Below are 12,391 nucleotides of genomic sequence, written 5' to 3'. Positions count from 1 at the left end.
AAATAAAAATTAAGGTGTTACACAGATTATTTGGAATGAAAGTGAATCAAATCAAAGTTTAAATGGAGTTAGTAGTTGGTGCAGTTGAAAAGTCTTCTTTAAATAATGGAAATGGCAGGACTGACAGCAACAACAATTTGTAGTTGCATCCAAAGAGGTGTTTGTAAAGCAAATGACAATCCAAAGAACCATTTATCAAGTGCGCACAGAAAAATAATATACTACTTTGGAACAGAAGGCAAATATTAGAAACTTTCTCTAATTGAACCGTATAGAACTTTGTATCATATGTTCATTATAATTATTTCAATTTAAAAAAAATTGTAAAACCATGAAGACTAAGTAGCAAAAATTCCAACTGCTTCAAAACAACTTGAAAAATGTAGCTTCATTCATAACCACGTGCATACACAGAAAGCGTTCCACTTCAGTAGTGAAAGTCACATGAATCCTGTTTCCTATGAAAAATATACTTTACCTGAACATTTGGTAGGGACTTGTTTCCAAACACTAAAAGAAAGGTTCTCTTTTTTCAATATGTTGAGACATACTTACGTAATATCAGCATTAGGATGGAGACCAAAGACCTCTGGGCTGTCCATGGCAGGGAGTAACTGGATGTATTCAAAGTACTGTTCCAGGGTTTTGCACACTGGAATTTTATATCCAGTGTAAAAACAGAAATCACTCTCAAACATATTTTCATTAAACCATACCTGTGAAAAATCCAGGGGAGAAAAAAACCCAACAGTTACTTCGCTACTTAGAGGGTTTTTTTAATTTCATTTTTGTTCTTGGACAATTAGGGTTCTTATTTCAGCTACTACATCTAATTTTACTTGAATACAGAAGTAAAACATTAAGAATTCTGTCTGCTAAGTTTGAATTCCCACTAAGTCTTTTTAAGTTTCTGCTCCTCACTAAGGAGGAACCTCACTGCCAAAGAACGATGTTTTGAAAAATTCATTTTACTTTGAACAGACCTATAAACTGGTGAAATGCATATTCAGCAGAAAGAAGGTATTTCGATTTCTGTATTGCAACTGCTAATAAAAATGACAAATAACTATTTCCAAGGTCTCCTACCCTTGCAAAACAATTAAGAAGACGCTTATCATAGTCATCTGTGACTCGGCCTCCATATTGTACTTCTCCAATCATGTACCGTACTGTGTTCCATGATATCCCCTGGATGAAAGTAAAGTAAATGAAAGACTGTAGTTATAATATGGAAGAAGAAGGTGTCCAGTACTTTCAATATCATCTGAAGCTCATAAGGCTCTGAAATGCAACCTGAAAAGACCATATGAAAATAATATTTTCCAATGTATTTTTTGAACTCAACTCTGTAATTTAATAGAAGAGTTGGGCTTGATCCTGCTAATATAAATATATAATCGTAGAATCATTTAGGTTGGAAAAGACCTCTAGGATCATCTAGTCCAACCTTTGACCAAACACCAACTTGTCAACTAGATCACAGCTTTAAGTGCCATGTCCAGTCATTTCTTTAACACCTTCAGGGATGGTGACTCCACCATCTCCCTGGGCAGCCCATCCAATGCCCAGCTCCCCCTTCTATGAAGACATTCCTCCTGGTGTCCAACCTGAATCTCCCCTGATGCAGCTTGGGGCTATGTCCTCTTGTCCTGTCTCTAGTTCCCTGGGAGAAGAGGCCAACCCCACCTGGCTACAACCTCCTTTAGGTAGTTGTAGAGAGTGATGATGTCCCCCCTGAGCCTCCTCTTTTCCAGGCTGAACAACCCCAGCTCCTTCAGCCTCTCCTTGTAGGGCTTACTGTCTAGAAGTAATATGTCATTACATATCTAAAATATATATAATTTATTTCATTATTTCTTGTGTGACCTGAAATCACTCTCAGCTGATATTGCCTCTCCCCTTTCTCCCCACCTCACCATACCTCACCCCATCCCTTCTCCCTATTTCTCATCTTTCTCTAATAGCCAAGTGCTGCTTTGCAAGGAATGGCTATTCCTTGCTAAGTAGAAAACCAAATGGTAGCCCTTTCCAAAACAGATAATGTATAGACTTGGTAATTTTAGATAGAGGAGTGAGAAAAAACAATATCAAATTCTTAAGTTCTTAAAAGCTACATATTTTTACATGGATAACAGCACACAAAATATTTAAGCTTGATTGTCTTGCAAAGAACTTGAAACTTTGATCATTAGAAGTTGCACTGAAAGGATAGCAATGAATAAACTATGACAAATAGTAACATGAGCAAAAACAATTGCTGATGCCATACAAAGCAATTAAATATACTGTATGCAAATTTTAGTACATACCTTCCTGATGTCACATTTTTTTAGGTGATTTTGTATAAACTGAACACTGGCTGTAAAGTCTGCTGAGTTAAATTCATAGGGAATATTCCAACCCAAAGGCCCAAACTTGCGTCGCTCCTTACGAATAAAATTAAAACCAAGTATATTTATGAAACAACTAATAATTTTTTTCCTTATTAAAGTTCGATAATAATAGTAACAGCAGAGTAAAGATTTGAACTGGTGAAGAAAGGTAGCATAGGAAATGGTTTTCATACATGTCAATAATACAGTTAATATTAATTTACACCATAAAGGATAAATAATTATAGAAAAAGCAACAAAATAATTTATTGCTAGCTTTACTAATCAATGTATCAGTCATAGGTTTGCAATGTCTTGTGTCTATTTGGATGATGAGCTTTTTATATTAAGTAATTAATTCTGAATTTTACACTTTTCAACTTCTTTTTACATATACTGTCTACTAATGATAGGTTCACATTTTCAAGCTCCTGTATTTATGTTCAGTCATCCAAAGGCTTCTAGGTTGCTTCTTATGTCTCATTGTTTCAATGCATGGTTTCAAAATTCCACCACATTATTATAAGGCTGCCACCATTACATTACTTAAATTTATTATTTCATATCTCTTTGAAAATAAAATTATAACAGTTGTAGTAACAGAAAAATAGTTGACTATAAAAGTAAGAGAATATGTTCTGTAGCCCAAACATTTTAAACATTCAACACTATTAGATTTCTCACAACTTTGTTACAGTCACCTCAGTTAAATCACTCAATGATTTTTTTTCAGAAGGTAGAACAAATTAATCCAAGAAATTAAGAATTAAATTGCTGAATAGTGCTGACATTTACTAAATGCGTAAATGACATTTTAAAATTAACTAAGTGATAAAGTAATTATCAGAGTTTATATTACCAGGTCACCAATGACTGACAGTCTTTGACATCTGAAGTAACATTTAAGTACCCTAGCTACAATATTTAAAAAGATCTAGAATTGGAAAAAAAAGCTCTTTTATTTTTCAAAATCAAATATTGCTTATAAGCAGATGAGACAGCATTAACAATAATACCCTGCAGAAAGGTAAAATGATTTTCTGCCAAATTTTATGAATTACTTCTTAAGCTATATTTATCATAATGATCTTGTCACCAAAGGATACTAAGAATCAGTCAGTTTAAAGGCAGAACAATGTATATTTTGCTTATTGATTGGCAATTCATAAATAAAATTTCTTAACAGACGAATAGATGTCATAGTTCTAAAAATACTGATGGGTTGAAGAAGCCTAGATCTTCTAGTTCCAAAAGAACAGTATAATCCTGAGGCAGTACACAGAACAAATTTTTCACTGTTTAAAAGGTAGAAGGAGGAAAATAATGCAGAATACCTTATCTTAATAGGGAACATCAACAAATTGTCCTTCTCTCACCATCTCCCTATACTGAAAATACGAGCTGCTCAATGGAGCCCAAGGCTCAAATAGTGGTTTATAACTATTTTGAGATCCTTGATGAAAAGAAGGTGCATTCAAAGAGCTCAAATTTTTGGTATGTATTATGAACTCAACATTTATATATCTTTAAAATACAAAGTATAGATATTGTTCTCACATTGGAATTAATGTAGAAAACATGTTGACACAGATAAGATAAAAACTAGATGCAGAGTGATAGAATTTTATTTAAATTTAGCAATCTAGAAAGTAGACAGCTACTCTAAACTAGGTATCAGGATTGCCTTTAAAATCATTGGATAGAAAGAGTGATACACCTCTAGAAAAATATTCACCTTTAGGGAAAGACAGCTGCAACAGATCAGCTAATTTTCTATTTCAGAGGGCTTATCTATTTCTATTGACTACAGAGAGAGAAATTTTCCCCTTACGCCAAATGACTAACTTTGGTCAAAGTTAGATGAAAAAAATCAAATTCTAAATGCTCCTAGTATGAAAATTGCTTAACATTTAAAAATAAAAAATAAAAAGAGAATAAGGAACCTTGAAATATAGATTATAGAAATTAAAGCTTCAGCCCTGCAGCATGATACTACAAGAAATATCAGAATGTGTTTTTTCAGGAAACTCTATTAAAGTGACTCCATATACTATAACACTATTTGCAAACTTTTTAAGAAATACCTGAACAGTAGAATGCAGGAAAGCTACAGTGTAAAGCAAAGGTTTCCACATAGGCAGGTTGCTTGCATTTAACAGATCCTGACTAATTCCAGAAAATGTTCTTTTCAATCCGGCACGCATACCTTGGGGAGGTTCATTTGTGAACTTTATAGCAATCTGTCATGTGAAAAAGATAAAGGATTTGGGTTTGTTTACTGAAACACAAGTAGCAATGCATGAAAATGTCAAAACTATTAGTTATAAATGAAACGTAAATAGCTGAAGCATTGCAGAGATAAAGTAGATATATAGCTATAAACTGCATAAAATGAGTTCATAGAATCATAGAACAGTTTGAGTTGGAAAGGTCCTTTTACGGGGGGGCATCTGATCTGAACCCCCTGCAGTGACATCTTCAAATAGATCAGGTCAGTTAGAGCCCTGTCCAACCTGACCTTGAATGTTTCCTTTCTGGGTAACCTGCCTTACTGCCCCCATTGTAAATACTTTCTTATATCTAATTTAAATCAAACCTCCTTCAGTTTAAAACCAGAACCCCTTGTCCTATTGCAACAGGCCCTGCTAAAATATCTGTTCTCATCTTCTTTAAAGGCCCCGTTGAGTATTGGAAGGCCACAATAAGGTCTTCCCAGAGCCTTCTCTTCTCCAGTCATACCAGATTAGGCCACAAAAGGTTTTGAACATAGACCTTTAACTTATGTTGGTCAGAACCATCACTGACACTTGGCCATGGATGCGAGAATTTTCATTAGTGACCTGGAAGCAGTCCCCATGTTTTTCAGAAGGAAAAGCTTCTCTATCCCTAATTCAATGACTGAATGATGGAAGAGAACTATCCAGCATATATGACAAAAACCATGTTGTATTTCTGATCCCAGAACTTCACAGTAAGTACTAAGAAATCTCACCTTTTCTCATATGAGATCTTTGTGTTCCAGCAGCTACTCTGGACTCTGTGGCTATGTCTACAGCAGTAAATTAGATTTACCAGAGAATATTCCCAAGGACTCTGGTCAGCAGGCATTGAATTCACATTTGTGATACTAGATTGCCACAGCCCCTTAGTTTCATTCAAACTGCCTAATGGGAATAGTGGCTACAAAATTTTAATCATCAAACTGTACCTGGAAATTATTTGGAAGGGTGCTAGTAAGCACAGGTTTTCATGTCAGAGAATGTTCTAACTGCTTACCCCTATGTGCTATGGCATTCCAGTGCTGGATAATGTTCATGGGACACACTTCAATCTATTAGTTCAGACACAGACTGGCCTTACCAGAATCTCTATTCCTTGAGACACTAACAAATGGTGGAGGAACCAAATAAAAACTAAGAATTTTTTTGCTCCAACAAAGTATGTACTTGTCTGTCTGGCTTGGGTAACGTGGTAGCATGGACAGAAAAGGTAGTAAACATCAGGCAGCCCAGGGGCAAGGACCTATCTGCACATATGTATTATGTGTTGTGTTCATGTGACTGTTGGACTGAATGGGAACACTCAAAAATCAGTGTTTCCACATTTCAAAGGATATCCTGTTCAGTTTTTGATGAACACTCTATATTAAAAAAATCAAAGCAAATTATTCTCTCCCTTCTTCTAAGAAGGAGTTTTGGTTTGCCAGTTATGCGTTTTCTGGAATCCCTGAATATGTTAACATTTTAACAGGTAATGTGACACTATAAACTGGGAAATCACATTTGAAACATTTGAGATAAATACAGTGAAGATTCATCTAGCAACCCCCTCCGTTCTCTAGTCTCACTTTTAGCAAACCATATGTTTATATACCTCATTGTTCATAAAACCCTTGAAGATGCAGGATGAGTTCATTTGCTGTTGAGAGAATATAAGAGGTCCATATGGCTACCTTTCTATACACAGTCCATGGTGACAAGACACTTATTACTGGAGGTTGTCTCTAGATTCATTCAAGAAAGGAACACTTCTTCCCTTCTCATCCTAGATATCATGTGTGGTATCTATTTTTATTCAGAGTTAATGAGAAACACTAAGGAGACTTCCACTGCTTTTAAGAGGAAAGGGAACACAGAAGTGTCAACATACAGCTATTACAGTAGATATTAGGTAGCATTATCACCCACTGTGAGAGTGCTGGGAACCACCATCAGTGACTTAAATGTACTTTGTAACAGTTCAGGCAATTTTCCTGGTACTGATGAAAAATATATCCTTGAGATCTACAGAACAGCCATTTATAGTTCATCCAAAGAAAAACGGGTTACTTCCTGGTATATGATGTTCTCTGAGATGTGCTATCCATGTGTGTTCTGTCCCATTTACACTTTATTTCAGATAAGGGAATCTGGAATCTCTCTCTGTAAGAGACTAAGAGCAGTTGTGGGCATTAATCTGCTCACAAGGCATCTGGTTGGGCAAAAAGGGATACAAGTAAAGCCAAATAGTTTTTGTTCAAGTGTTTCTGTGTAACCGTCCTGTTTAAAGTGAAATTCGCATTGCAAGATGAGTCCATTTTTTCTTGGGTTTTGGTTTTTCCCCCTCCATTTATTTAACTGCCATTTACAGGATTAATTTGAATAATATTGATGGCATGAAGTATCTGAATTAAATATTTGAACAAACCTGTAGCAGCGTAATTGGGAATTTAGGATGTTGTTCAGTAGTTATCCAAACTCGAAATGTTTCATTCTGGATCTCTGCAGTAAGAAGTGTCTCCAGTAGTTCATCCATAAAATCCAGTCCAAGATGACAATTCTGGAGTAGCACCCAGCCTCCCTAAATAATAATATCAACTATTACCATATACAATTTACAACAAGTTATTCATAACACTAAAAAAAAAAAAATCTATAGAAAAAAAAAGTCTATAGAAAAATCAATTTGGTTTTCCATGTAATTTTTTTTTTTACTTTTGTTCTGTTCCTGAATATGTATTATCATTTGATATGCTGTGATATTGGCACAGCTAAATCAAATAGGAAAAAAGTTATTGCTAAAGTTATTTCCACCAGACTCAATATTCTAAGTAAAGTATCAGTGCTATCTAGTGGCAAAAAGAAGTAGTTCCTGTATGCTCCCAGCAAAATACCAGTGATAAGCAATCCTTCATCAGATCCAAAAGAATGTGAGTGGAAAAGTAACAGCTGAAATTTTTGGAATATATATTTTTTTAAAACTGATTTGTTAATAACATAATCTAAAGTAAGTGTAAAGAGGTGGTAATAAGACTCTAAAAGTTTTTAACTGCAATTAGTTTATCTGCAATAAAAGCCTTTGCATGAAATTCAACCTCAGCTTATTTTGATCTTCTTCAGCTCTCAAATTCCATGAAAGCTCTAGTTTGATTATTATCTCTCTGAACTTCTGCTTATGAATTTAAATTCAATCAGCTTTTATAGCATCACTTTTGAAGCCTGATGAATCAGAAGCCCGATATTAAAATGGGACATGATTTAATCTGTTCTAAACAGTGATGTGTGGATTTCATTACAGTTTGTAATTTCATTTCAGCAATTTTGTTTTAGCTCATTTAAAAAGAAATCAGTAACTTTTGGTGACAAAATATAATTGAAATATATATGGTGAATTGATGGATATAAAAAAAAGGAGGATTTTTGGATTTTTTTTCTTTTGTGGGGATCCACGTTTTTGAGCTCTTTAATCGATTTCTTACATTTACGAATTAATCAGACCTAGTTTTTGAAAATTTGAAAAATTTGAAAAAAACCTGTAACACAGCACAGCAGTTTTAGTCATATTATATACTCTTGGCTAAAGATACAAAAACACCCAGACAGATATTTGTCTTCATATTCACTATTCTGTTTTGTAATTTCAAATCTGATTTTCACATAACGCCTCCCTCCATAAAATCTTTGCAGCACTTAGGCATGTAGTTCAGAAATTGTTACTAGTAGCTCTACTGGAATGCTGTTTAGAGTATTCTTATGTTTTTAATTAAGGGCAAAAGAAAGGAAGGGGTGACCCAGTTTTCACCATTGCAATGAACTGGAAGTTGAAAATGACCATTCTAGACATACAAACAAAGAAATATGAGATGCATGAGTGCATTTACACATAATAAAAAATGCCATTTGCTATAGAGATTTCTTTTTTCTCTTTTTGTAAAGTGGTGTATATCTATATTCCAATACTCATGTTCTGCTCTCTATTAGTGGAGATACTCTAGGCTACCAAAATAGAGGCCATATTTTGAGTTTGCAGGCAACTATGGCTGTATGTCTTCATTGGCAACACCGTCCACAATTCTTTGAAGTGTCCAGCTGACCAGAAGGTCCCACCTGTACACTGTAACTTTTACATTGTATTTGAGGTTTCAATTACCATCTTTCTCTAGGTGCTACTTAGGTTTTTCGTGTTTTTACTGTTTGAGCATATCATCTGCCATAACAGAATACAATATCAAATTTAAGAGAAAAATTCTTATATATTGATTGGAAACTCTTAAACATCCTTGAGACTAAAAGCCAAAGGATTGACAATTAAAGAAACAAATAATGGACACCAAATGGTGGTGAGGAAGAGGTGCTCTCACTAGCACAGGTGTGAGGAAAATATGAAGCATTATTAGGAGGAGGCATATCCTTCTGTATCTACAACTTTAAACTTTGTGTGCACTCATCATTTTATCAAGTAGAAGCTATGCAATATCTAGGTATTTCTTACAGGAGAGGGGAAATAATGAAAAAAATATTCCAGTAAAGAGGTGGGATGTGCAGGATAGGACTAGGACTCAATGTCATTTTACCCTTGGATAACAGTATAGTGATAAGTAAGGAATGCACTGCTTTTGAAATGCTGCTCAGTAGCACTGTTGCCAGAAGTATTGACTTGGACTTCACTGTCACATACACATCCCCCAGGGGAATGTTTTTCAACTCCAGCATTTAAAAAGATGTTTTCACCCTGAGATATGCCTGACAGTAAGATGAAAATATTAAAGAGATTGCATGCTAAAGAGTTTTTTCCCCACCTGTTCTTTTGACACCTCTATGATTTTGCGTGCATGAACTTCTTGTCCTTGACCCATAGAGATGGTCCTACATTCTACAACATATTTGACAATATAAAATTAATGAATTTACATTATTGAGAAAAAGTAAGAATTCCAATTCAGTCCAAAAAACAGTGATACAAATACATCACAATTAAATACATTTTATGCAAAAATTTATACGTACAAAAGTAGAATCCCTTCATCATCATATTAGGTTATAATGTATAAATTTTCTAAATACTGAAATTTTGTAAAATAACATTGAAATATACATCCACAATATTTACAGAGGTGAAAAACTGTGACTAATATTACTATTGTCAATGTGAATTTTTGCCAAATTTTAATGATGCTAGAGCATTTGAAATATGAACATAGATTTTTCTCAACATTTACATAATGAAGCCACATAAATGAGCACAATGCATAGTTGTAAAATTGCATTTGTGAACATACTAATGTGACGAATATAAAGAATATATCTGTCTACTTCCAACTCAGTTTGTATGCACAACTTTTTAAAACTTCCATATAGTATAAACATGAAGTCCAGAATATACAAATGCAGATCTTGTGGGTATTTTTTTTTTCAAAGTAATCTTGTGAGCAGATTGCTGATTTTTACATTACCTGCAGTTTAGAGTTGAAACAAGAAAATACTATTGTCACCCTAACAAAATTTTTTAAAAAATGAGTTGTTGGACAGATAGGGATTTAAAAAGTTATTGTCACTGGGAAGAATGATAACAATTTATAAAAAAAATAGAGCTGAAAACATTACTGTCCAACTTCACACGGAATGATGCTCAGCATATCGTCTTTTATTTAAAATATTATTTATCTCTAAGATGATAGTTCAGGAACAAAAAGGAGTACAAAAGAGTTTAAGAAATACCTCTCAGAAAAAAATATTACTGAAATTACTTACATTACCCCTCTGTATCTTAATATATGACAATGAACAATTATTTTCATACCCAAATTAAGCTTCCGAGACAAGGAATCAATCTGCATAGTTGGGTCAGATCCCATAGACAAAAAACAGATGAGAGGTGTTCGTGGGTCACTTTCTTCCCAAGTTTTTCTTAAATTCAAAATAACTGGCTCTGTATATTTCTCAGCCAAGGAACTTGCAATATATTTTCTGGCTTGGGAAAGTGTTCGATCTGGACACCAAGACCTAGAAATTACAAAGATAAAAATTCACTGCCTCTTTCTATTGCAAAGACCAGACTTAAATTATAAATTCTATTTTTATCAACTAGAGGGGTTTTTTTCATAGTATACATATATATGTATATGTATATATACATACACACATTCATATATATGTTTGTAGGTTTGTCTTTACAGATATTGTAATAGACAGAGCTGGTAGTCTTCCCTCTACTTGTGACTTTTCAGTTGCTTACAATTTTGCATTGGAATTTTCTGTTCTAGGTACCTTTATAAGGTTGGGACAGTCTCCATTTTAAACAGAATTTTTGTATCTGAGAACACAAGTAGGGAAATGTAAGAGATTGGTTTTGCCCTTTAGTAAAATTCTGCAGAATGATTCATTAGGTCTGTTAGTCTTTTAGGATACAGACTCAAATCTTTTGCACTGCATTGCATTTGTGTTGGGGATGAGTATTTTTCCTATGGAAAAAACAAACAAACAACTACTTTTGGATAAAATATATGACTTCAAAAAACTTCAGTTTATAAACTTATTATTTAAATACTTAAGACTTAGGTGCTTGCCTCCCCCTTTAGGGTGTGGAGCATACAACAATATGGTATTTCCATCAGATTCTATCCTTTTTTACTGCACAGGTTGAATCTCCTCCAAAAACAAATCATGGTATAGTAAATAATGTTCCTGGGGGTTTTTGTAGTGTTTCTGATTTATTTGTTGCAGCACTTGGAAAGTATACAATGAGTGTAGGAAGATATGATCTCATGCATAAGGCAGCTGAATGCTGCTTTGTGGAAATCCATTTTATCCCAAGCTCTGCCACAGAGATCTTACACAATGCAAAAGAAGTAATTTATAGCACACTTTTCACGTGGGGCTTTGGAATACCATTTTCACAATCTTTCTTTCTTTCTTTTTTTTAAAATTACTTGTTTAAAGCTATTTAAAATAGTTAATTTTAAAAGAAATTAAATTGAAAACTATTTGAATGACTCAACTTTTCCATGTGCTTCTCACAGGAGGCTGCAATGTGGTTCCCAGTTTCCATTTATCATGACATAAAAGCAAAGCTATAAAAAATATTTTCTATAAATAACTCTAGTTGGCAGAGGATAGCTCTGAAGTGAATGAAATCATATTTCATGTGAGCGAATTAAATAATATTTAATGTCAACCAGAGATAATTAAAATTACACTGTTATGGTAATAGCACACCAATAGATTGAGACACATAATGCAACTGTGTAATTTCCCAAAATTTCTGAAGACACTCACCTGATGAGTAAAAGCTTGCGAAAGGTATCCAGTGAATCACTGTATCCATCAGGTATGATTTCTTCCTCAGGAGCATCTTTATCAAACCAGTTTTTCCATGCCTTATCATTTTTTGCTACCTAAATTTATTACATTAACACACGTAAGAATATATTTCAGCTGCAGTAAAATCCCCTTGTAAATGTATTATTAATGAGAGGTTGTTATTATATTAGGATATATTACAAGTAACATTGTCTATAGCATTTAAGACATATGCCACATGAATTGCTATTAAAATATTACAATTAGTATTAAGATGCAGGCAGTATTAAGATGCAGCCAATCAGTTATCCATGGATTTCTTTCTCAAACACATGCAGCTACTTGAGAAAAATCAATAATTAGCAGAAGGTTCTATACTACAAGAGGAACATACTGTGATTAATTCATTCCTTTTGGTCACAAAGTATGAGGAGGACCAGTAAAATCTGTCCCAGTACAGTC

General features: G+C 34.0%; 1 protein-coding gene across 3 annotated transcripts in view; it reads right to left on the bottom strand.

Annotated features, from left to right (window-relative positions):
* The window catches only part of DNAH8 (dynein axonemal heavy chain 8), a 125,778-nt gene that overhangs the window by 9,593 nt on the left and 103,794 nt on the right, over positions 1-12,391 (bottom strand). For all 3 annotated transcript variants that reach the window (XM_051783440.1, XM_051783439.1, XM_051783442.1), the window contains 8 exons: positions 11,906-12,024; positions 10,431-10,633; positions 9,430-9,503; positions 7,059-7,211; positions 4,457-4,612; positions 2,310-2,426; positions 1,087-1,188; positions 556-716 (listed from right to left, as the gene is read on the bottom strand). In XM_051783440.1, the coding sequence (XP_051639400.1) occupies positions 556-716; positions 1,087-1,188; positions 2,310-2,426; positions 4,457-4,612; positions 7,059-7,211; positions 9,430-9,503; positions 10,431-10,633; positions 11,906-12,024 (1,085 nt within the window). The remainder of the gene's footprint in view (positions 1-555; positions 717-1,086; positions 1,189-2,309; positions 2,427-4,456; positions 4,613-7,058; positions 7,212-9,429; positions 9,504-10,430; positions 10,634-11,905; positions 12,025-12,391) is intronic.

Source organism: Manacus candei, unplaced genomic scaffold, assembly GCF_025592945.1.
Source record: "Manacus candei isolate 608988 ecotype Guabito, Panama unplaced genomic scaffold, ASM2559294v1 h1tg000017l, whole genome shotgun sequence".
NCBI lineage: Eukaryota > Metazoa > Chordata > Aves > Passeriformes > Pipridae > Manacus > Manacus candei.
This window is presented reverse-complemented; position numbering and strand designations above follow the sequence as displayed.